At 42.1% G+C, this 24445-nt stretch overlaps 1 protein-coding gene across 8 annotated transcripts in view; it reads right to left on the bottom strand.

Annotated features, from left to right (window-relative positions):
* The window catches only part of MAPKAP1 (MAPK associated protein 1), a 239596-nt gene that overhangs the window by 50836 nt on the left and 164315 nt on the right, over nt 1-24445 (bottom strand). For 6 of the 8 annotated variants that reach the window (XM_039239021.1, XM_039239019.1, XM_039239025.1 and 3 more), the window contains one exon: nt 11887-11994. The exons of 1 other annotated variant lie outside the window; for it this stretch is intronic. In XM_039239021.1, coding sequence (XP_039094952.1) covers nt 11887-11994 — 108 coding nt within the window. Of the gene's footprint in view, nt 1-11833; nt 11995-24445 lie in introns of those variants that run through there. One more of the 8 variants, XM_039239026.1, reaches the window with a different exon arrangement.

The following is a 24445-nucleotide window of genomic DNA, read 5'->3' as shown; positions in this document are numbered from 1 at the left end:
TAGGGATCTGCAAATGTTTGCATTTGGCTGGAGCAAAGAGTGTATGAAGGGGAGTAGTGGAAAATAAAATGGTCAGGGGTGGAGAGGATGAGTTCTTCAAAGGCAGAGCTAGTATCCATGGCAGGACCTGGCACACAGTAAAATACTGCTGTATAATAAATAAACCATCTTCTGCCCTCCTCTCTCCTACCCCTCCCCCAACACTGGGCTTGAACTCATGACCCTGAGATCAAGAGTCACATGCTCTACCAACTGAATCATCCAGACACCCCTGCCCTACTCTATCTTGATACATTACTGCTATTCCCGACATAGAACAATCCTTGCACTTCAGCTAAAATGGATCTTGCTCAGGTTATACCATTTGGCAGAATGTCCTTCCCACTCTTTAAAATGTATACACTTCAGTGCACCTGGGTGGCTTAGTTAGTTGGGCATTTGACTCTTGATTTTGGCTCAGGTCGTGGGATCAAGTCCTGTGTCGGGTTTTGCACTGGGCATGGAGCCTGCTTGGGATTTTCTCTCCCTTCCTCCCTCCCACCCCTCTCCTCCTCTCTCCTCCACTCACCCTCTCTCTCTAAAAAATAAAATAAAATATGTACACTTCCAGGTATAGTCTAGAATCTTTCCTGATCCCTCTCCTGAAACCCTGTTGTTCTGAAGGCTCTTCTAAGTCTCTTTTGTGATAAATATCTGTACTCTGCTTTTAGACAATGAGTTCCTTTGAGGGCAGGAACATTCTATCCTACAGAGCACAAAGCTGATGCTCAAAAAGTGCTGATGGTGGCATGAATGAAGTTTGATGCAACCACAGGTTAACCATAACAGTATACCTGAGTTTGTACACCATCTCCTGTATTTATCTTGGTTAACAGAACCTAACACACCATTCCTAGTCTTTCATTCGGACCACTCACCAGACTGGGATCCTGCCTCAACAACCACCACAATAGCAGTTAACATTTACTGAGTGTTTACTATATGCCAGATACTATGCTTGGCAATTTTTCTTTTTTAAAGGTTAAATTTATTTATTTTGTGAGAGAGAAAGAGTGTGTAGAGGAGGGGAAGAGGAAGGGGAGAATCCCAAGCGGCTCTGCACTGTCAGCACAGAGACAGACGTGGGGCTTGAACTCACATACCATGAAATCATGACTTGAGCCAAAGTCAGGAGCTTGACCCAGTAAGCCACCCAACCCAGGTGCCCCACAGGCTCGGCCCTTTAAATATGTTATCTCATTTAATTTTCCCAATGTCCTTAAAAGCTGCATATTATTTTCCATGTTTTACAGGTGAGAAAAATGAGGCTTAGAATGTCACCCTGCTGATTCATCCATGCAATTAGTATAAGCTGGAGCTAAGAACTGAACCCACGTCTGTCTAATTCTAAAAATGTGCTGTTACCACCACATAACCCACCACGTAACCCTTTGGGTAAAATGTTCCTTAGATGGGCTGTGAGTGTACAAATCCATGGGCCATAACAGTATCTAAGGAGAACACAATCATGCCTGGCCTTGCCAGAACAAAGAATCAGGGATAAAACCCAATTCTCTTCGCTCTTTCTGTAAGACTCCAAGCTGGTTGCATAAGTGAGTCAAGGAGAAAAACTCTCCCTTTGCTTTCTGCATCCATCACATTTTTTTTTCTAAAGGCCTTTTAAGTCCCTAAAGCCTCATAAGCCCCAAACTTCTCTTCTATTAAACACTTCCCTTTGGCTACTAGTCATTTTTGCTGGTCTCTAAAAAAGAATCAATAGGTGATATACTGTAACACACACATGCACGCAGGCATGCCCTCTGTAGTAATCTCTCCAAAGCCGTTAGGATCACATAGTAGGATATGCCCTTCACTGAATGTTCCATGCAACAATCAGGGTAGGGATCCTTGCTGTCAGGGCCTAATTGATTAAACTCTTGGAGTCAGAGCCTTTCCACAGGGAGATTTCAGACCCTCAATAAATCAGGGTAATCTTGTTTTATAAGGTGATCAGAAAGAAACAGTTTCCGGTTTGTAGAATTTCTAAGAGTAGAATATGGAACCTGGGCCTTTGGGCTCTGCTTTCTAGATCCCACGCAGCCCTATCTAAGCTCCCAGCGCTCTCACCCTTGCTCATTTCATCCCCCTCCATTCATTCATTCCTGAACACGTCAAGCTCCTTCTCAAGGCCTTCATATGAGCAGTCCCTTGCACTGGAACATTCTTCCCTTACTCACTAACTCCTTTTTATTCTTCTGCAGGAAAGCTTTCTCCTCTTCTCATGCTCCAGTCACCTGCTAGCTACTCTGTTATACTCTTTGTAGCAACTATCACAACTGTGGGCTCCATGATGTGCAACTCCTTTCTACCACCTCAGCACAGTGGCTGGCCTGGAGGAGGACGCCATCAACGTTAGGGGGAGGAATAAACGAATGTGTGCTCAGAATGAAACCAACCACCATTTAGAGGAGAAAGCATGACCATCCAAGGGTCTGGGCCGTTGGTTCATTACAGATTTGCTTGGACGTTAGGTTGATGACAGAATTCCTACAGTTTCCTCTTTCTCCAATGTGTCTTTGTTACTGTTGAAAACATAGGAAAAGAAGCCTGGGGTTTTTGACAATTGACATGACCAAATACCTAACAACTGTAATATTTGATCAACACTGAGGCCCTCTCACTCTCTTTCTCTCTCTTTGACTCCAGAGTCAGAGACTGAGGTCACACATGCTGGAAGAACCTCACCTCCCATCAGGAAATCACTACAGAAATGTCACCTGATGCATCACCAAACCATTAGTCAGGGGCTGCAGGGTGGACTGCGGGGCCAGGAGCTTACCAAAGGGATAAAAATCCCTGTGCCCTCACTTAGAGCCCATACAGGGTTTGTGGCTCGTCAAACATGTTTCCTTACTGCTCTAATGTACCAGCGTATCGCTTAATGAAAGTTCTTAATTGTAATTCAATTAATTACATACACAGAGTCCCCAATTACATTTTCCAATAAGACATTGGCTGTGGTACAGGTCTAAATGCACTTAACCAATTTCAATATATTAAGACCAATTTCCCTTGAATACTAATTACTACCTAATGATAAAATGAAAAGGGGGGAACTTTCAAGAAAGGGGGAGAGAGAAAAATGCAATTTGTGTGGAATTTCTCAGCCCACATAGTGCAATTCAGACATTCATTACTGAAGAAGTAGGTGTGGACAGGGTGCAAGTTTGCTTCTAGTACAGGTCAGCATTTTGTCCTAGGTACCACCTGCCCTTGGTGCTGGCCATTGCCAAAGGGCCTGTGGGAGGTCTAAGAGGGAAAGCAGGAATAACAGGGAAGGAAGAGGCCACCGCACACAGTCAATGGACTAGCTGTGGTGTCTGGGCACAGGCGCTCCCCTTTGTCTCAGACACACGGGCAGACAAACAATGGGAATGGTCAACACCTGCACTGTGCATTACACATCACTATGTGCTTTTAGTACACACAGATTCGCTTAATTCTCCCAACAGCCCTAAAGGATGGGGATTACCATCACACTTTACAGATGGGAAAATGAAGTTCACAGAGAAGCACTTGCCCAAGGTCATACCGGGCCTGTGAACATCTTGCTTTTCCCACTACAGCACAATATCAACCAGCCCACAATAACCAGAAAGCAAAAGGTGCGGACATACAGGTATTCTTACACTGGGGATAACGTTTCTGTTTCATTTAAATTCTGTTAGCATGCAGCAAGCAGGGAGCTACTGTCCAGTATCTACATGGAAAAACCTTCACCCGTATGAAAATTCCTTACAGTAAATACTTTCCCCCCAACCAAAGCCAGACACATAGCTGGCTTTCAGCAGTAACTCAATCTAAAATCCCTACCATGAACATCACAGGTCATTTCTATTTGTAGAGTTTATTTGCACAATCACATTTCCTTTTGCATTTAAAGACTGCTGTCGTGGTATAATAAAAGAGGCTTAAAGCCTTGGTATTTAAGTCACATGACAGAAATTGGAGAGATTAGTAATTTGTAGCTGAAGAAAGCAGAGCCTCCAGAAGCCAAATGGAACCACCAGGGAGTCTCCAGGGCTGGCACAGAGCACACACAGGAGGAGGGATCAGCCTGCTATGAATAAGCACCATGAAGAGGAGCTGGAAACACATCACGATTAGCAAACAGTCATTCACTGCCTATGGCTGTTTCCCCGCCTTCCTTCCTTACTCAGTTGTACTGGGCGGGGGGAGGCAGGCCCAGTACCACCATGAAGAAACACAGGCTTAAATACTCACCCAAATCCCTATTGTCTTTAAAAGCTATCACATGCTTGCCCCCTGGAGCCCTTCTGAGAAGCCTGGAGAGGTCAGGGACTCAGGAGGCTCATCCCATCCAAGGGAATGACCCATACTTGACTGCAGCACCCGGATGGTTCCTGCCCTGGGTGAGGGGTGGTAGTGGTGGTCATAGTCCAGTGTGATCCATCCAGTGGGATCAGTGATCAGACTGGGTTAAGGAGAAAACCCTTCCGGACTCCAAGGAGTGGTCTGGGGAGGCTTTCTAGGCAGAGCTTCCCCCTCTTCCAGTCTTCAAAGGCAAACCAACAAAACTGAAAGAGGCCTCCCACAGACGAAGACCCAGAGACACTCTCCTAACACAGTCCACTTATCTAAGTGACTGTCCCCCTTGAGTTGAGACCTTCTTCAGGATAGCCTTAAACTAAGGAAATTAAGGATTTCAGTAAGGCATTGAAATAATAGAAGGTCTCCTTTACAGATCAAAGGGGGATGAACCGGCATTTAGAGAACAATTGAAACCTCTTTGTATGGTGACTTCTACTTAGGAAATAAAATAATCAGATTCAACTGCTGCGCTGGACTTACTGGACAGAAGGCACAGTTTTCCAGCCTCCCACCCCCTCCATCATTATTCATGTGATCATGAGCAAATCATCCCTTAAAGCCTCAGTTTCTTCTATAAAATAAGGAGGATGAGCACAGTGACATACAAGGTTATTATGGCAGCACCTGTATCTCATTTAATCCTCGAAAAACCCTTATAAAACAGACTCAACCACCTCCATTTATATAGGAAACTGAGGCTCAGAGAGGGAACATGAGTTGTGCAATGTCAGAGGCTGCGAAGGCACAGTGCTTTCAAAGCTCTATGCTGAACTACCGGAAGACTACTGAGTGATCAAACATTAAGGACAGTGTCTGACGTTTTGGTGGTACTCCATAAAGCCTATTTTAGCCCTGACGGTGGAAAACTTCCAAGTTTCTCTCTTAAAGTGCAGAGAATAAGTAGGTTCACGTTGCGTCTTTCTTCTAAGGACCTGGATGGGCTAACTACGTACGATCAGTGGGTAAGTGAAAAGGTCACTGGCAACATTTGGCACAAAAGGAAACTGAGGCTTAGTTGGTGCCAGGATTTATATAGAGGCTTGGACAAGAATGGAAGTCTTCTAACGTTACATCCTCTCCAAAATGTACTCCTGCCTCCTTCTGGTCTGATTCCAGCTTCTGGCAGACAGTTGGCTGAAGGATGTAGTAGATTATCAGACAAGAATCCAAACTGGAAAGCTCAAGGACTTTGGCTTGTCATTTTCTTATTTAAGCCAAGATCCAAGCACAAATGTTAGCTCTCAGTCCTCAGGCAGAAACTCTTGTCATATCAGCTTCATTAGCAAGCTTCTCTCCCAGAGTGTGTAAGACCACTGTCATCACAATTCTTGGGATTGAAAATTTAGGTTATTCTATCAACATTATCAGGGTGGGCTTTGGAATCAGAGAGCTGAGTGAGAATTTTGGGTCTGTCATTCGTTGGCTAGCTAACTTTGGGTAAGTCACAACCTCTCTCCATAATTAGAATAGTATCTTGTAGGGCGGTTATGAAAATTACAAGAGCATTTGTAGGGACACCTGGGTGGCTCAGCTGGTTAAGTGTCCAACTCTTGATTCCGGCTCAGGTCATGATCTCACAGTTCGTGTGATCAAGCCCTGCTTGGGATTCTGTCCTTCCCTGCTCGCACATGTGTGCTTGCTTGCACACTTTTTCTCTCAAGGTAAATAAACTTTAAAAAAAAGAGAGAGAAAAAGAGAGCGTTTGCAAAATGTCTAGCACAATGGCTTACGATAGAAGGCCTAAATAAATCATTAAAAAAACATCCTTTGATGTGGTTGATATAAAAAGTATGCCCATCCCACTTGGAAGAAAAACCGAAAGGCTTATATCCACCTTTATGGTGGTGTGCTCAATCAAATGGTTTTACTTATAATATACACATCTCTTCTGGAACACCAAAGCATATTTGCTGGAAAGTACCCTGCTTCGAAGTTCTCTCATCTTATGACACAGATTACAGACTTGCCTGCCCTCCACTCCCCTTCCTCACTCCATTCTGTATCACTTCCTTCTCCCATCACACACCTCCTCGTGGACCCCGACAGGTCTATGATTCCAGATCTCCACATCTGTGGCCCATCTGCTCTGTCAGCCACAGAATGCTGCTTTCATTATTTATTAATTATAGTTAACATTTATTGAGTGTTTATTATGTGCCAGGCCCCATTCTAAAAGCTTTATGATTATTAAAACTCACTGAATTCTATCAACCTTATGAGGGCAGATAAAGTACTCAAGAAAGGTTAGGTAACTTGTTCAAGGTCACACAGCCAGCAAGTGGCAGGGCCAGAATATAAACTGCCTTTACTTAATCTTGCTTAACAGCATAGTCCCTTAAAACTGCCTCATAGATGTTCACAATTTAGTTCATTTCCATAATGGCTTTATGGGGGTGCCTGGGTGGTTCAGTCAGTTAAGCATATGACTCTTGATTCTGGCTCAGGTCATGATCTCACAGTTCACGGGATCAAGCCCTGCACTGGGCTCAACACTGACAATGTGGAGCCTGCTCGGGATTCTCTCCCAATCTCTCTGCCCATCGCCTAATCACACGTGGTCTCTCTCTCAAAATAAATAAACATTTAAAAAATGGCTTTATGGGCAGCAAGCCTGTCCTGATCAAACATACCAACTGAAACAAAAAAATTCTATTTTTGAAATATTTTTGTCTCAGCCCAACTTTTTCTTCCCCCCAACTTTTTAATATATAGCTATTAAACTATTCTTAATACTGGGAGAACAATATTTGTTTCCTCACTGCAATTTCTATTTATAATAAAACATATATTGAGGTGCCTGGGTGGCTCAGTCGGTTGAGCATCTGACTCTTGATCTCTGCATAGGTCTTGATCTCAGGGTTGTGAGTTCAAGTTCTGCATTGGACCACCCAGTATGGAGCCTACTTAAAATAAAAATAAATAAAATTTAAAAATATTTTTAAAAATCCTTCTCTAGAAAAGGAGTAAACTGTTTTAAAATTTTACTTCCATTTTACAGAGATTAGTTATGATATTCCACTGATTTCAAATCACTGACTGCCTGTGCCTTTTATAAGTGCTGGGAAAGGCTTCTTTCATGAACACAGTGACTTTGACTCAGAGCGAGACAATTGGAATTTCTTGCAAATCCTTTAAGATGCTGAGGCTCACAGATGTCACACAAGTTATTTAAGACTGTGCTCATGCTTAGAAGTAGAGTGAGAATAAGAGCCCAGATTTCAAAGCTTTATCTACCAATCCTCACAGTGCCTCTCTCCTAGAATGAGAGATGGGCCTCATCTTCAAAACAAAACAAAACAAAGCAAAACAAAACAGATTTGAAATCATGTATACTATGAAATACTGTGGCATAGTTAAAAAAGAGGTGAAAGATTTAAAAAAAGACAAAAAACAGAAAGAGGTGAATTTATATGTGGAACAGCATGTGGATTAACATGAAATAATCTCTACAGCGTATTGTTAAAATGAAAAAAACATTAATGGTAAGTTTGCTATCATTTGTTTCTAAAAAGGGGAAGTACAAATGTACATGTACGTTGCACACGTGTGAGCATGTATATGTGTGTAAGTATGTACATCCATAATCAGAACATGCTTGCACATATACAGACGATGTCTGGAAAGACACCAAAGAAACTGGAAACGACTGTGGTCTCTGGAAGGAGAATTAGGGGAGAGAAGAGAGGCCAAGTTTTCACTAGAGACACTCTGTGATCTGAGGAATTTTTTTTACATGAAGAAGTATTACACATCCAACAAATTCAGGAAGATGCTAACAAATGACATCTCCTCTTAATCATTTAACAAGGAGTCAACATTCAGAAACAGAATCTACTACAGACTTCCTATCTGTGAATCAGTTTCCCCAGTTTGTTTTGGACTAGATTGTTTAAAGAATGAAAGAAAATGACAGCGAGGTAGGGATTACCCACTTACATCGAGTTAAAAAAAATTAGTTAAGCAAGTTACAAAGACGTGTGCTATTATAATTCTCCCTTTGGTGTGCCATCGTGTGGCACTGCACATGGTTGGAGATTTCAAGCGTCACAAGGACTATTAAACTAAGAACTACTCTCATTATGTAACTTTTTATCTACATCAATCTGACCTTATTGCTTTTCTTCTTAGAAAGTCATGGATGCTCATGATGAAAACTCCAGAAAGTATAATAAGTATAAAGAGGAGCAAAAATGAATTACACAGAATCTTGCCAACTAGAGACCACTATTAATATTTTTGACACTTTCTTTTCGTTTTGTTTTGTTTTTACATAGTTGATATTAGTCCACTGTGCTTATTTTGTATCCTTGACATTTTTTCCTCCTTAATATTACATTAAAGTTATTTCTCCTGTTATGAAAACTCTTCATAAACACAACTTACAACAGTTGAATAATATTCCACATCTCCTGAAGTGACTTCCTTTTCAAAAAAAATTTTTTAAATGTTTGTTTATTTTTGAGAGAGACAGACAGAGGGTGAGTGGGGGAGAGCTGTCAGCACAGAGCCAACACGAGGCTTGAATCCACAAACCATGAGATCATGACCTGAGCTGAAGTTGGATGCTCAAATGACTAAGCCACCCAGGAGCCCTGATGATTGTTCTTTTAATCTGCTATTGTGGCAAATTATCCTGACTGCGTTTTTCTAATGTTAAACTAATCTTGAACTCTTTGAATAAACCCAACTTGGGAATGCTGTATTATTCCCTTAATATAATACTGAATTCAGCTTACTATTTTGTTTAGGATATCTGCATCTATTTAATTCTGTGTTGTATGGTCTTTATTAGGGTTTGGTAATAAGACTGAGACAGTTTTTTAAAATGAATCAGAGAGCGTCACTTCTTTTCTTTGGAATGGGTGATGTAAGATTGGATTTATTTCTTCCTGAAGTGTTTGGCAGAACCGGCTAGCGAAATCATCTAGACTTGAGTTTTCTTTATGGAAAGGTTTTTAATCGTGAACGCCATTTTCAAAATAGTTATGGGAATATTCAAATTTTCTGTTTCTTCTGTCAATTTTGGTAAGCTGTCTTTTTTTTTTAGGGATTTGTCCTTTTCATCTACATTTTCACAATTTTTGGTATGGAGGTTTTTCAAAATAATTTATTATTTAATAGCTGCAGGGTCTGTAGTTTTTAAACAGATAATAAAAGTATACCTCTTTTTTATTTTTATTACTATTTGTTTCTGTTATTTCTCTTGTCTTTGATCCATTTTACCAGAGGTTTAGTAATTTATTAGTGTTTTCTAAGAACTTTGGTTTTGATGTCCCTAAATATTCTATTTCATTAATTTCTCCTCTTTATTGCTTCTTTCCTTTTATTCTCTTTATGTTTCTTTATTTGGTTTCTTTTCTAATTTCTTGAGCTAAATGCTTAGCTTATTACTTTTTGGCCTTTCTTCTTTTGTAACATATGAATTTGAAGGTTGTAAAATTTTCTTTAAATATTGTAGTCCTCAAATTCAGATGATGTCAGGACAAAATTGTTCCTAGGTATTGATCTCCTTTCTTTTGGTTCAATCTTCTTCCAGATATAGAACATTATTTTATTTCTTGTGCTTTCTGATGACTTCAGGGTGATGATTTATGTACTTTAATCAGCTTAAAAAAATCAGCTTTTTAAGTTACCTTCAGTGGGAGAATTTGTTCAAATTACTTAGTTTGCCTTTACCAAAAGGTGATGCCCTGCACAATTTTCGAATATAGAGATATACCTTAATTTACCTGATTACTCTTCTAGTGTTAGACATCATAGATATCTAACAACTATCATTACACATAAATATTTTTTGCATTTTAGATTTTTTCTCCTTAAGATAGATTTCCCAAAGCAGAAATGCCAGGGAGGGGCACTTGGGTAGCTCAGTTGGTTGAGCATCCGACTTCAGTTCATGAGTTTGGGCCCCGTGTTAGGCCCTGTGCTCACAGCTCAGAGCCAAGAGCCTGCTTTAGATTCTGTGTCTCTCTCTCTCTTTCTGCCCCTCCCCTGCTTATGCTCTCAAAAATAAATAAACCTCAAAAAATTAAAAAGGCAAAAAAAAAAAAAAGAAAGAAAGAAATGCTGGGGAAAACATTTTTAGGTCTCTTGATACTTTCAGTTATATTAACTTACCCTAGTCACTGGTATTTGAATATGCCGATTTCTCCCCAGCAATAAGGACTCTTTCTGAAATACATGGCTTATTTAATTGATGAAAAGAGTTATACTGTTGCTTTAAAATGTTTCCATCTTAGATTACTGATAGGGATAAAGATTTTTTGTTAAATTTACTTGAATTTTTGGAGCAACTGGGGATCTAATTTTTATTTCTTTGTATATTTATATAAGATATGTATAACTGGCTGCAGACCGTAGGGATACCAACCTTCTACCTTTGAGAATTTGTTGCTAAGTGCAAGATCACGTTTCACCACTCTGTGCATGCCTCTGCCATGGCCCCTGGTCAATGAGTAGCAGGCTGGTCTTGCTTAGAGGGCTGGTGACATGACCAAAAACTGACATTCATTCATTCATTCATTCTTTCTTTCTTTGTTTACTAAGTTCCTACAGTATTGGCCTATAGTGGATGATGAACAAATACTTGCTGAAATACTGAGGAACAACCTGGTATGAGTCAAGGACGTGCTCACAGACTTGCCAATCTAGTGGGGGAAGACAATCAATCATGGAGAAAAATATATAAACAGAAATATATATATGATGAAGCAAAAGTAGTATGTTCTGCAACAGAACCTAACAGGGCACCCAAATGAGGAACGGACTCGGTTTATGTGATGGGGGACAGGGAGATCACCAGGTGGCCTTTTTGAAGATGCGACACTTGAACGGAGACATAGGGTGACAAACAGTTAACTGGAGTGGGGGAAAATGTGTTCCTGACAGAAGAAACAGGCTCTGTAAATGCCCCAAAGCAGGAATGACCGTGGAGAACTGGCTGCCATAATCTCAGTTTTCATGTCACCTGTCCCTTAAGTCACTGGGAGTATAGAGGAGGTGATGCCAAAGATTCACAACTTGGAAACTAGAGAAAAAAAATGAAAGAAATTAACTTAAGTTTTAAAAGGGTTTACAGCACAGTTCTGGGGACCACTACATTGCCTCCTGGTAAGAAGTACGCAAACAGAATTCTCTAAAACTGGAAGTCTGAACAGTGATACCGACAGGGCCCAGTTGTTTTATATATAAAATAGTCTTTCCTCAGAAAAGGCCTCATATTTATTTCTAAATAAAGCAGTTTCCAGGGCTGCTCCTAACTTAGGAAGATATAGTTTAACAGAAAAATATTAATCACAGAATGCTAAACAGGATGCAGACTTTTTACCCAAATGCATAAAATCAATCATTTCACTTTGGGACACACTTTTGGCACGGAGGCTGAGATGCGCCTTGGAAAACAAAGTCATTTTAAAGCTGCCGAGGGAAGCCAGGCCAGTGAGTGTTCCCAGACACTGGGCTCCTAAGCATGTTTGCAATGGACAAAGCGGGCATGGAGCGAGGAGGCCAACATACTGTTCTCGCGGACCAGGCAGAACTCCCATGCGCTCTGACTCTCCAAAGTGCTCTCCAGGTCCACGGCGACATTAGGCTCGCTCTGCTTCTCCAGGCGGTACTGAGGGCCTGGAAGATCAAAGGGGCAGGAGGAGGGGAGGAAGTCTGAAACAGTGAAATTAACATTGAAAAAAAAAATACCACATACTGGCAAAAAGCTGAAAAGCATTAGGAAAATGCTGAAGTCTGTCTGAGGGCTTAGCTATCCAAGAAGGAAGAGTCTGGGGTTTTTTCCCCATAAGGTTTCACATACTTGTCTGTTCTATTATCAGCTCTGTTTTTGCTCAGCTCCCCCAATAGAGGTAAGAGGTGGATGGCTTTTGAGTCAGACCGACCTGGAATCACAACAGGGTTACCTGGTTTCTCAGGAGGCAGGTAACCTACGCTGGTGGAGCTTCTGTTTCCTAATACGTAACGGGGGAATGCTTATACCCGAAAGATTATTGTGAGGATTACAGATGATACAGGAAGAATACTTAGTAATGCACCTGCCTCATAGGAAGCACTCCTACAGAAGTACTTATTAATAATCATTATATAATAATGCATAATCAGTTGTAAGCAGGGATATAGTATGAGTAGAATTCTAACATGATGACAGCCCAAAAATTCAAAAAAATTTAAAAAGCAGGTGAGGTTAAAAAAAAAATCTCTGATTTCAGGGTTACAGTGATACAAAGACAGTAGCTGCTGATTCATGTTTTTGTTGAAACATTCATGAAAATACAAAGACACAGGTTCAATAATACGGAAAACCAGGAATACTAGCCAGCCTATGTCACATAGGGGGCTCTGGCAGATCCTAATAAAAACACTGGGACATTTTATACATTTATTCATGTATTTCTTTGTCAAGCCAAATGACAATCTTGTCCTCAGATAAACCTAACGGGTCCAATGATCAGATTCAAAAGACTACTCCTGTTGTTAATGGTTATTGAAAAGATTAGAGCTGTAAGAAACTGTCTTATTATTTTGACTCTGAAAGGCATGTTTGGTCAGACAGAGGAGAGGTGTGGGAGATCTGAGGAGAGCATCAGAGGCCTTCCAGGGCTCCCAGGCAGAACACGTATTTTTAGATATGTTCTTCAGCTGTTGTCAACTTGTTGTTATTCACATCCAGTGCCTCTCCCTCAGCAGTCAGGGCATTTCACTCACCTCCTCCACGTAATTTTCCTCCCCAATGTTCTGTGTTCATCGAGAGCACTGTAGTTTCATGGTACAGTCCCTCTTTTCTCTAATTGGTATTTCATTAGCAATTCTCAGAATGATTACACACCTTCAGTCTTTTTTACACTACACATAGCTCTTAAACTTTTACTAAGTAAATAATGCTCACAACGTTTATACAACCGTTTATGCAAATGCATGCTCAGAAGCCTGCATGATTCCTACAAAGTCTAAGATGCTATATTCAGGTCAAGAGGGTACTGCTTTTCAACATTATACACCAGTCAGATTTTCATTTAAAAAAGATTTAGCAAATAAAGGTATGGAAATACAGGTAATTCCTAGTCTCCAGTATCTGTCACCTACCAGTGACATTTGTCAAGTACCAGGCATGTTTCTTGATGATTCCTGATGCCTCCACAGTCACTGGTGGAAGTGATCACAGGAAAATCGTGCCCAGCTGAACTTTCAGAAAAGTTAGTTGGTGAGAAGATTCCTACCCACCCTCTCCTCTCCCCTCCTGAACATCTACCTTTCGTAGCTATGGGCCTCTTCAGCCCATTAGAGGGGAAGGAGTCACTGCTGAACCTAGGCAGCTGCTTTCTAAGGCACTGGCCTGTTACACCATCTTGGGCTGCCCCATCTCCAGTACCTCCCAGCAACACATCCACCTCTATGAATTTACAGTGAAATCAGGTACAAAGTCAAGCTATAACAATTCATTTTTTTATGACAGCCCAAATTTGGGAACACCCTAGACGTAACAACAGGGGATGATTAAACCAAATACTGTGAAATACCGTAAAGGTATTAAAAGTGATATTACAAAAATACTTAATTTTATAAAACATGTTTATAACATGCTATTTTACAAAATGCTATTTTACAAAAACGGCAAATTAGAACACAATGTATGCTGGATGGCTGCAATTGTGAAAAAATATATGTAAAGTCACAAGGGGCAAAAAGACTGCAAAGTTATTTCCAAAATGTGAATAGTGCTGGGGCACCTGGGTGGCTCAGTCAGTTATTGGCTCAGGTCATGATCTCGAGGTTCGAGGTCTATGCTGACAGCTTGGAGCCTGCTTCAGATTGGATGTATCCCTCTCTCTCTCTGCCCCTCCCCCCTCATGCTCTATCTCTGTCTCTCTCAAAAATAAATAAACATTAAAAAATGTGAATAGTAAAAAAACTAGAAAAGAGAAAATTTAAAAAAATGTGAATAGTGCTTGTACTGGATAGTGGGATGATGAGTTTTTATTTTTCCTTAGTGTTTTTCTGTATTTGTCTTATTTCCTATGATAAATAAAGGCTACTTTTATAATTTAACATACATCACATATACTTTCAAGTCTTCTGATTTCTTACTACACCATTTTTCTGAGGATGCCATAATCACCACACATATGGCATTTCACACATGGTAATTTAATCAAACCAGACATTTGTCCATTTACATAGACTGCTATTTTTTCCCTAAGTAACCCTGTAACTGAGGCTTGCTTAGTCTGACTCTGAGCGCAGTATACAGGGGATTGGGCTTTTGGAGCTGTATGCTGACAGGTGGACTGTAAACGAGCCACCCCCTTCCCGATCGCTGGAAGCCCAGGCCTGGCTCCATCAGGGTTATTTCAGGCTGGTCTCCTTTGCACTCTTTTCCCTTCAGTCTCTGCAGCTGTCTGGGAAACATGATGAGGGAAACCAAGGGGTGAGCAGGGGGAACTAGGAAAGGTTCCTTGTCCCTAAACACGAGCCCCTGCACCACTCCCAAAGTCATAACTGCCGTCATTCAAATGTACTCTCTTGTTTCTTAGGTCTTGCAGATGTTTCTATTAAAATAGTTTGTTTTGTGAAAGTAGCTTTAGAACTTTCTCCTTGAACTTTAATATGATGATGGTTCTCACTGAATGGCCATTACATGCCAAGCACTCTACACATGTTACCTTAGTGTATGCTCACAGCCAACTCTAAGAGGCAAATATTATCCCCATTTGACAGACTGGGACCCCGAAGGTTGGCAAGGTGAAGTAACTTGCCCAAGATCACAAAGGTAGGAAGTACGACAGGGGAAATAAAACCCAAGGGTCCTAAACTCTAAAGCTTGTGGGTTTTGAACCTTTCTTCCTCTAGCAAACTATAAATTACTGGCTAACTATAAAGAGGCCATAGTTTATACCGTAAGTATAGATTTTTGTAGATTTGTAGTTTCATTTGGGTTCTGAATCACTTAACTTGTGGTTTTCTATAAATTCAAAATGAAAATGATCTGAAATAATTTATTTTAATGAAATCCATACATACTAAATATCCTGTCCAGTGGCTGTGTCCTGGGTTCTTATGAAGGCAGGATCACTTTATTTTTTCCATCCATCCAGGAAGACTCTCTCCCTCTATCTTTCCTTAAGAATATACCTATGTGTACTCAGTTTTGTCATTAACTGAAATTCTGAGTATCATCTTCTGCCCTGGGTACGCCCTCTGCTCTTCCATAAAAGCTAAAGACCAACCTGGAAACGCATTTATGAACTTAGCAAGACTGATGGGTCTTGACTTTAGGGAAGACAGGGCGGTTAAACTCTAGAGGAGACTTGAGATCAAAACCCAAATGGAAAACTGCCTCTTACAAATATCAACTTCTCTCCTAATTCTTGCCCAAACAGTGGAGAAGACCTCTCACATGGAAAGACTGTCATATACATTTTCCCCTGAAAAGGCCAGACTGATAACTTCAAGCGTACATGTAACAAGAGGCAGGGTATATCTGAGAAGCAACATAAGCTGCTGGTTAAGGGCATGGACTTGGGGTCAGATTGTCTTGGTCTAGTCCTGGCTGAGCAGCTTAGCTGTAGGACTCTGGGGCAATTCAACCTCTCTGTTTCTTCATCTGTAGAATGGGAAGATAATAATACCTCCTGGGCCCATCTGAGGATTTAATGAGTTAATAGTTGTAAGGCAGAGCAGGGTCTGATACTATTTAGTGTCAATTGTCATCTACATCCTCATCACAGGACTATCACAAAACTAAGAGACCATAACATAAACAGGGCCTACTATGTGCCAGGTACTCTACCAGGCCTTTTATACAGATCATCTGATTTGTCACCCTAGGATGTAAAGAATATGAATTCTGTTTTACAGGGGAAGAAACTGGGGCTTACAAGGGCTAAATAACTGGCTCGAGGACCCAAAGGAAGTGGTGGGATTAGGATTCGTAGCCAGGGCTGCCCTAGCCTGCAATCGGCAGTATGTACGAACCACATCACCTCCCTCATAACAAGTTCTTAATAAAAGTCTGGTGATGGTAGTCAAGATTATGACAACCCAGACCTGCTAGATCTATCAACTTATAGTTTCTATCAAATGCTTAATTTTCAGGCAGCTGATGTAGGAAAAAAGAAAAAACAGCAGCCAAAACCATTTTAAAAAGACAAGCTGTGAGGTCAGTTTCTAATAATATATTTTTGCTAAGGAAATGATTTTATAAAATATAAAAGTCTCTTTCACACTGAATAGGACATAGCTCTCCAGGCAACATCCACCTTTCGAAAGAGGCTTTAAAATGTCATAGCTGCACATGAAGCCACATGCCCTCTACCTCACAGTGGATGTGGACATAAAAGGAAGATTCCGCAAAGCAGTCACTATGCAGTGACAAGGAATGCTCGGGCATTCCAATGATGTATTTATTTTATTAAAAAAAATTTTTTAACATTCATTTTTGAAAGACAGAGAGAGACAGAGCATGAGTGGGTGAGGGGCAGAGAGACAGAGGGGGACACAGAATCTGAAGGAGGCTCCAGGTTCCAAGCTGTCAGCACAGAGCCCGATGCAGAGCTCGAACTCACGGGCTGCGAGATCATGACCTGAGCTGAAGTCGGACGCGTAATTGACTGAGCCACCCAGGCGCCCCTCCAAAGATGTATTTATTGCAGTAACACCATGTCACCGGATAGTCTAGGAACAAAATACTGCTCTGGGCACTTTGAGAGGGTTCCAAGTTATAATACCCAGGCAGGATTTTTATGGGATTTTGTAAACCTGAGGCAAACATCTCAGCACATAAGTTTCCAAGAAAATTACAGTATCTGTTGGATGGTGGATACACACATGGTCAGTCCAGCTTCCTCTATCCCTTCAATCGTTGGCTGAAACATAAAAGGTTTTAGCATACAATTCCTCAATGCTGAGAGCCAGCTGAGAACTGAAATGCAATGGGAAGCAAGTGCAGAAGCCCCAGGAATGAGACCATCGTCTCAAGCATTCTGCATCTTATTTTTTTTTTTTTAATGTTTTTTATTTATTTCTAGGAGAGAGAGAGAGAGAGCGTGAGCAGGGGAGGGTCAGAGAGAGAGGGAGTCACAGACTGAAACAGGCTCCAGGCTCCAAGCTGGCAGTCAGCACAGAGCCCGACGCGGGGCTCGAACCCACGAACCGCGAGATCATGACCTAAGCGAAAGTCGGACGCTTAACCGACTAAGCCACCCAGGCGCCCCGTCTGCATCTTATTTCTAAAGATGTTGCAGAGAAACTTCCTTCAGACCTTTCAGGAAAAGCTGCACTTTCTTGGAGCAACTGGCTTGCTTTTTTGTATCTTTAGACAGTTTAACATGAATCTTGTAACTAACTGATAGCTTCCCTTTCTCCTTTGCCTGTTAGGAAGCTCGGCGTTAAACATGTGACCCAAGTGTGCTGACTGGGCACTCATTTCTGGGACAATTAACCCTCTGGATTTTTATTTTCCTTTTCCTTTTATGTAGTTGTTCAATACATGTATCTTTATCCTACTATAAGGATGTATATAATCCGAATGCTCTTTGGATTCAAGTGAGAGATAAATGAATGCACCTATTGTTATCACTGCTGAGCATCAGAACAAGTGTGAGGGTCTGAAGAAACCCGTCTGGAGAAAAATGAGGAAGTTGAAGGCAGAATACTTCCATGGATGTGCCCTCATGTCAGTTATTTCCCATTCACCAGCTTAAAGAGCTGCTTTAATCTGAAAGAGCTTCTTGTAGCCAGAAAAGGCTGACATATGAGTCAGTAAAAGGGAACTCTGGGTTCTGAGCAGAAAACTCCAGGTGCGTGGAGTAACACAGCCAGATATGCATCCTGGGGAAGTTACCTGAACTCTATATTTTCTCATCTGTAGAATGAGGACAACAGAATTTCCCTCAGAAGGCTGCTGCGAGGATTAGACGAGACAATCCTGGACTCCTCAGCACAGTGCTCAGTGCTGGCGGCTGTTCCTGCTAGCACAGGCTGGAAAAGAGACCGCTGCGGTGAGGTGAAAGTAGAAGCCCTAGGCCAAGGGTCCTAACAGCCTAACAGCACCATTAAGGGGAGATACACGGTGGTGGGGAATGCTGGCGTCAAAGCAGATGTTATATTTTTTTCTCATGTTTGTCCAAGTCAGGGATGCAGGGTGGGAGAGGGCACGTATCTGTTTAAATAGCTTGCTTTTAAGCTTCAAGATTAGAAACTTATTCGGCAGCCAGGATTCCTAAGGTTCCCCAGGCTTAGGTTCTATAAAAATAGTCTACAAATGATGAATAAGGGTCACCAAGGCAAGCATGTCAGCACAGATATCAAAGGACAGGCGATGTTACGACGCAATCCACACGTCCATATAACAGACATATTCTGAGCGTCAACAATGTCCCAGCCACAGAGGTGAATAATTAGTGGTTCTTGCCTTCAAGCTGGCTGGGGGACATGGCAAGACATAGGAGCAGCTATTATCCCAAGAGCCCATCTGTGCTCCTCAACAGCAGAGAAGAGGGAAACCATGAACTTCCTCTTCCCCAAGATGGAAACATCTGAGCAGAGTCTTACAGGAGGACTCAGAGCCAGGTGAACTAGAGGAGACTGCATTTCTACAGACGGAATACCATGTCCAAAAGCAAGGAGGTACTCAGGAGCCCACATGGTCTGAGGGAAACTCAGTGTGGAAGAGGCCCAGGCTTTGTGCTGGGGTATGAGGTATGTAAGCGGGTTGGCATGCTTGGCCCAGACTGTTGGTCAAGGTTTGGATTCTCTGTTATAAGCAACAGATGCTACCAGAGCAGGGAAGTGACATAATCAGCTTTACACTGTGGTAAGATTCTTTTGGCGATACTGGGGGTAACGGGTTGGAGGAGTCTGGTGGCAGGGAGGCCCATTCGAGGCACACTGTGCAAACCTCACCTGCTCTGTGGCAGGGGCTGGCTGAATCCCGAGCTCCTCACTGAGCCAAAGCCACCACTGACAAGCTGATGCTGTCAAGATCAGAGCCCAGACCCAACATCAGCTATTCTAAAATATCTGCATTTAGTGTCAGTGCCATCACTTATAACTCTTCCTCCAGGGGAGACTATAATCATCTTCTGCTTGATCTTAATGTAAGCACTGAATTATATTCAAGTGATAGCCACTGTAGCTTATACCCCCTCTGAGGCTCGGATCGGATAATTTGGAATTTAAATAATAAAAAAGGAACAAGCTGACATGACAATAAGGTCACACTTCAGCCTCTTCTGAGCCAATACACAATTTGCTCTCAGTGAAACAGCCGAATATAATCAAATTAAATACAATTCCTATTACAAAAGAAGAAAGACCAAGGCTGTTCCAATAAACCAATTCTCCTGCCTAGTTAAACTGCAAAACCTTCAGGAAAGGTTTTGAAAGCATGACCCATCAGTTCTAATTTTTAAAACTTATCCTTTCAGTCAAGACTAGAAAAAGGCCCATTCCAACTTTTATCTTTACTACAAAGTGCTGTTATCTTGGCCTGATGTCAGGAGCTCTATCTCTCTTTCTGCTGACAAGCAGAGACGAGAAAGATAAGATTGGAACGAATCTCACTTCTCTGAGTAAATAAATAATCAATACTCATCTAAATGTAAATGAGAAGGGAGCCCCCTCTGATAACAGCACTCTTATCAGAGAGCCAATTTTCTTCAGACATTTGGCCTCAACCAAATCACCATCATTCAGCCCCAGCCTAATGGCAAAAAATCGTAACTAAATTGAACCGATCACCAGAGATCAACTAAGTTCGGCCCTGGCCACTTCAGGTTCAAATGTTTGGGAATGCAATTTTGCCCCCATTAACTTTCATTAGCAATGAAGAACAGACTGGTCAAGGGGCCAGTCTGTGCAATAAACAAACCCCAGTAAGGGGGCCGGCCGGCAGATGAGGAGGAGTGGGCTTAAGTGTTTACAGAAGGCCATAACTGTGGCAAACCCCTAAACTGTGCAGCGAAGGTCGCTCCTGCGGGGTGGGTAGAGGGTACTCTTTCCTATAGTCACAGGCTTGGCTGAAATTGAGGAGACATTTAATATGCCTGATGATGATGGTTAAAGTTTATTAAAACAGATGTAAATAAAGAAAAAAAAGAGATATTAAAAAGCTACTGTAGTTAAAAATAACCTAATGTTCAAATGATCAATTTCCCCCAAGTAATTTGTATCAGACTTACATCTGACCCAGCAGTGCTGCACTGACCTGATTTTACTGAAATAAGATGCCGTCTACAAGACAAATCACTTTAAAACCACTGCACTGGGGTTTCCATTTCTTTGCTGCAAGACTCAATTCACTGCTGATGAGAGTATTGGGGAAATTATGACCATTATTGATAGGACAGCAAAACCACTTTTACACAGTAGTCTTCAAGTTGACAGAAAGCTTGTACTGGACCATTAATGAAGGTGTCAGCTAGAATCAGAAATTAAAGACAAAGGCTGGAAAGGCCTAATTTTTAGAGCATGTTAAGGACACCAGACAACAAGAAAAAGCAGACCTTCATTCTCTGAAGAATCACAGGGCCTGAACAAGGACCAGCTGAGAAGCAGGCTGCTCTGCCTGCAACTAGGAAAGGAAATGCCTCTCTTTTTGCCTACTTGTGGAGTTCTTAGAGCGTAGTTTCTCAATACTATCTGCTCCAGAATCTTTGTTAGCCAAAGGAGGCCATGGACTGTGTAAAACAGACTACTTTTGAGGAGTTTTGACTAGTTTTACCATCTCTGCTCCTGCTGGGTATTTAATCCTAGCAGGTGGACATGCGATGGTTAGACAATGGTTTTGGAGTCAGAAAGGCCATGATTAAAATACTGGCCTTTTAAAGCCATGTGACACTGGGCATATTAGCTGACCTAAACCTTTGTGGAGTAACTGCGAAGACTGTGTAACACAGTGCCTGCGACGTAATCAGCACTCAATAAATGTTGGTGGTTGTACTGCTGTGCAAATTTAACAAAATTATCAATTTGCCCTTTTTTAATACAACAGTGAGCGACACTGAGGACTCCTGGCCCTTAACAAAGCACTTTACATGCATTAGCCCTCTGAATCATAAAGCTCTATGAGGGAGGCCCCATTATCACCCTCATTTTACAAGGAGGAAAAAACATGTGGACTGGTTAAGCCAGGTGCCCACAGTGTGCCCAGGACAAGAATCCGGAGCCCATGCTCTTAACCATACTACCACGCTGTATTCCAGAAAGAGCATACTAGAATCTTCTTGATTTGGGGATTGAAAAAAAGAGCTGTAAGGTCGTGATGATTTATTGACTCAGAAAGGAGTAAAGCTGTTGGGGGGTGGGGGGGAGGTAGAACTAGGTGGGAAGAGAGAGAGTAGCTGGGTCTTAAGGGGGTCAAAACTGGGGGCTCCCCCCAGCCCACACAGCAGGCATATATCCGACGAGCACTTAGAGTGAACACCAGCTGCTTGCCCTGAATTTTTCGGGGTGGAGGGGACCTTTTTCTAAGTTAAATGATTTACAGAGTTACTGCCTCAATCCACAGTTCTGAAAGTATGATTTCTTTAGGGTTTAACTAGACCCATTTCTAGTCTTGTTACAACTTTTTTATTGCGATAGAAAACATTTACTGGAAATATGTTACTGCTATTACCAGGTCATAAAATAAAAAGAAAAATAGTTTATGTATTGCCATCATTTCCAATCATCAATCAGAAAGTGCCAAGAGGAGGAAAGGAAAGGGCGTACAGCCGAGATTTCCTTCTTTGTGTAGGAGAAAATGCAGGAGCATCATAATTCTTTAGAACGAATTTCTTCTTGAACACCCAGCCTCACAGATGGGCTCCCGGGAGTAGGGAGGCACACCTTTTGGCATCTCTCCTCCTCTCTGCAGCCCTGCCTGAATCGAGAGCTTTCATTGCAACTTCCTTGGGGCCTTACATCTCCTGAGGTATCGAGCATGCTGGATTAGAAGCATTTCTGCCTATTTGTCATTGTTTGCCCCCCACTCCTACAAATCTTTGAAGATGAGGGTGAAGGGGCTTTTTAATAAAACCAACTCTATTCCCAGAGCTCCAGCACAGCAACAGGCTCTCTGGAGGTGCTCAATAATCTTTGTTCAATAGAATGACTTCAACAAGGTGGCGTTTAAAATTGAATAACCTTGACTCTTGACCCAACAAAGGAATCTATCCTGAGGAGCATTATTCCAAGTACACAATGATGTATGTTCAAAGATGTTCACTGCAGCACTGTTGTAAAATCAAAAATTGCACACAGTCTAAATATTCTCCGGCAGGAAATGATTAAATGAATTACAGTATATCAGTACACTGGGATGTAATGTACCTGAGGAAAAAAATAAACTAAGTTAGTAAGACATGGGAAGATTTCCATGATACATTATTAAATTTAAAAAGATAATGTACAGAGCATGCCCCATATTAATAAAATAAAACTCCAGCTATATATATATAAGTGCATCGATATGTGTGTGTGAATGCATAGTTGTTGAAAATACACACACCCACACACAATCTGGAAGGATATCAGCCAAATTGTTCTCACAGTTACTCAGTTAACCAGAATCACCTTTGTGTGTAGGATGGGGTAGTGGCAAAGACAAAGGCTTTTGCTTTTTTACTTTATGGATTTCTATTGTGTGTGGATTTTTGACATACATTGGTATCACTTCTGTCATTAAAAATCCAATCTAAAAAAATGAGGTTAAACAATCTTAGAGGTGATTCCAGCTAGATCACCTTGGACTGTGGCCTCTTCTCACCATTTCTGGCTCCGCACACATTAGCGGGGCTCAGTGGCTGCTGGAGAGACATGTAAGCAGCTGAGGGGCCAGGAATTAAAATGGTACAGAGCCTTTTCAGGGGTTCCCATGGTCCAGAGTCAAGCCACGGGGTGGGGGACTGGGGCACAGAGCCTTCCAGAGCTGCCCAAAGGGGCTGGGCAGGCAAGGTGAAAAGCACTGGAATACGTGAGGCCAGGCTGTTTACAAAGAGAGGCCATGACTGCAGACCAAGGGATCAGACTGCCCATGTGCTTCTCTGTCACCACAGTCTAGACAACTATGCCTGCCCTGTCTGCCTACTGGATTCTAGATGCGTTGTGGAAAGCAAAGGGTGACTCCCTACTGTCTCTATCTGGCCTGTTCAACCTCCTTCTAGGACAGTCCTGATGCCTCCACTCGGGCTTTGAGACAAGAGGCAGTGTGATAGGAGTCCATCCCTGCAGTGTGGGAGGATAGGAAGGTCTGGATTTGATCCCTGCCCTAAACTCAGTATTGTGTGTGTACGAGTGTCCACAACCCCTGCTGACCCCATTATCAGCCAGAGTGCTTGGGTTCGAATTCCCAGCCCCACCACTTACTGGCTGTGTGACCCTGGGCAAGTTACTTAAACTTTCTATGACTTGCTTTTCCACCTTTAAAAGAGGGATAACAGTATCTCCCTCTTAGAGTCGTCCCAAGGATTCCACAGATCACAAGTCTGGGCTTCTGCTTCTGCTTCCCAGGCTTCACTGGGTGGGGAGTGGGGTATGCTTCTTCAGCAGAGGCAGGGACCCCCAGAGGTCGGCCACACTGATGTCCTCTCCTTCTCCCTCTCACCTCCCACCTAATGACACAATAATCCAGAAACATCCCCCAAACCATGCCGTTTCAACCCCCTGTGCTCTGCTCATCATAGTCCCTCTGTCTGAAGTCATCTTCCTGTTTCTTCACATCTCTGGTGCTCGCTCCCTCCTACTCAACAAGTCCAAACTGCTTAAGTGCCACTGCTTCTGGACTGCTCTGTGTGACACACGCTAAACAGATCCCTGGCTGGGCCTGGCTCTTGCACCAGCTGTATGCAAACTGAAGCTGAGGTATACATTTCAGTATTTCTGCTTTCCTGGGACAGTCACAGCAAAAGGTGGATTTCAGTGTATATTTTGGTGACTAAGTAGGAACTCAGCCTGCTTGCTACCGCCTTGACTACCTTCCTCCAAATCAGACTTGAAGGTCCATCTCCAACTGACCCATGTGTCCCCATTGCTTCAAGAATCACAATAAAGCCCCAACTCTGGGTTGGGGTTGGTTGGGTTTCCTGGGGAT

Source organism: Hyaena hyaena, unplaced genomic scaffold, assembly GCF_003009895.1.
Source record: "Hyaena hyaena isolate Hyena2069 unplaced genomic scaffold, ASM300989v1 scaffold_151, whole genome shotgun sequence".
Taxonomy (NCBI): domain Eukaryota; kingdom Metazoa; phylum Chordata; class Mammalia; order Carnivora; family Hyaenidae; genus Hyaena; species Hyaena hyaena.
Note: the sequence above shows the minus strand (reverse complement) of the source record. Positions and strands in the feature narration are given on the sequence as shown.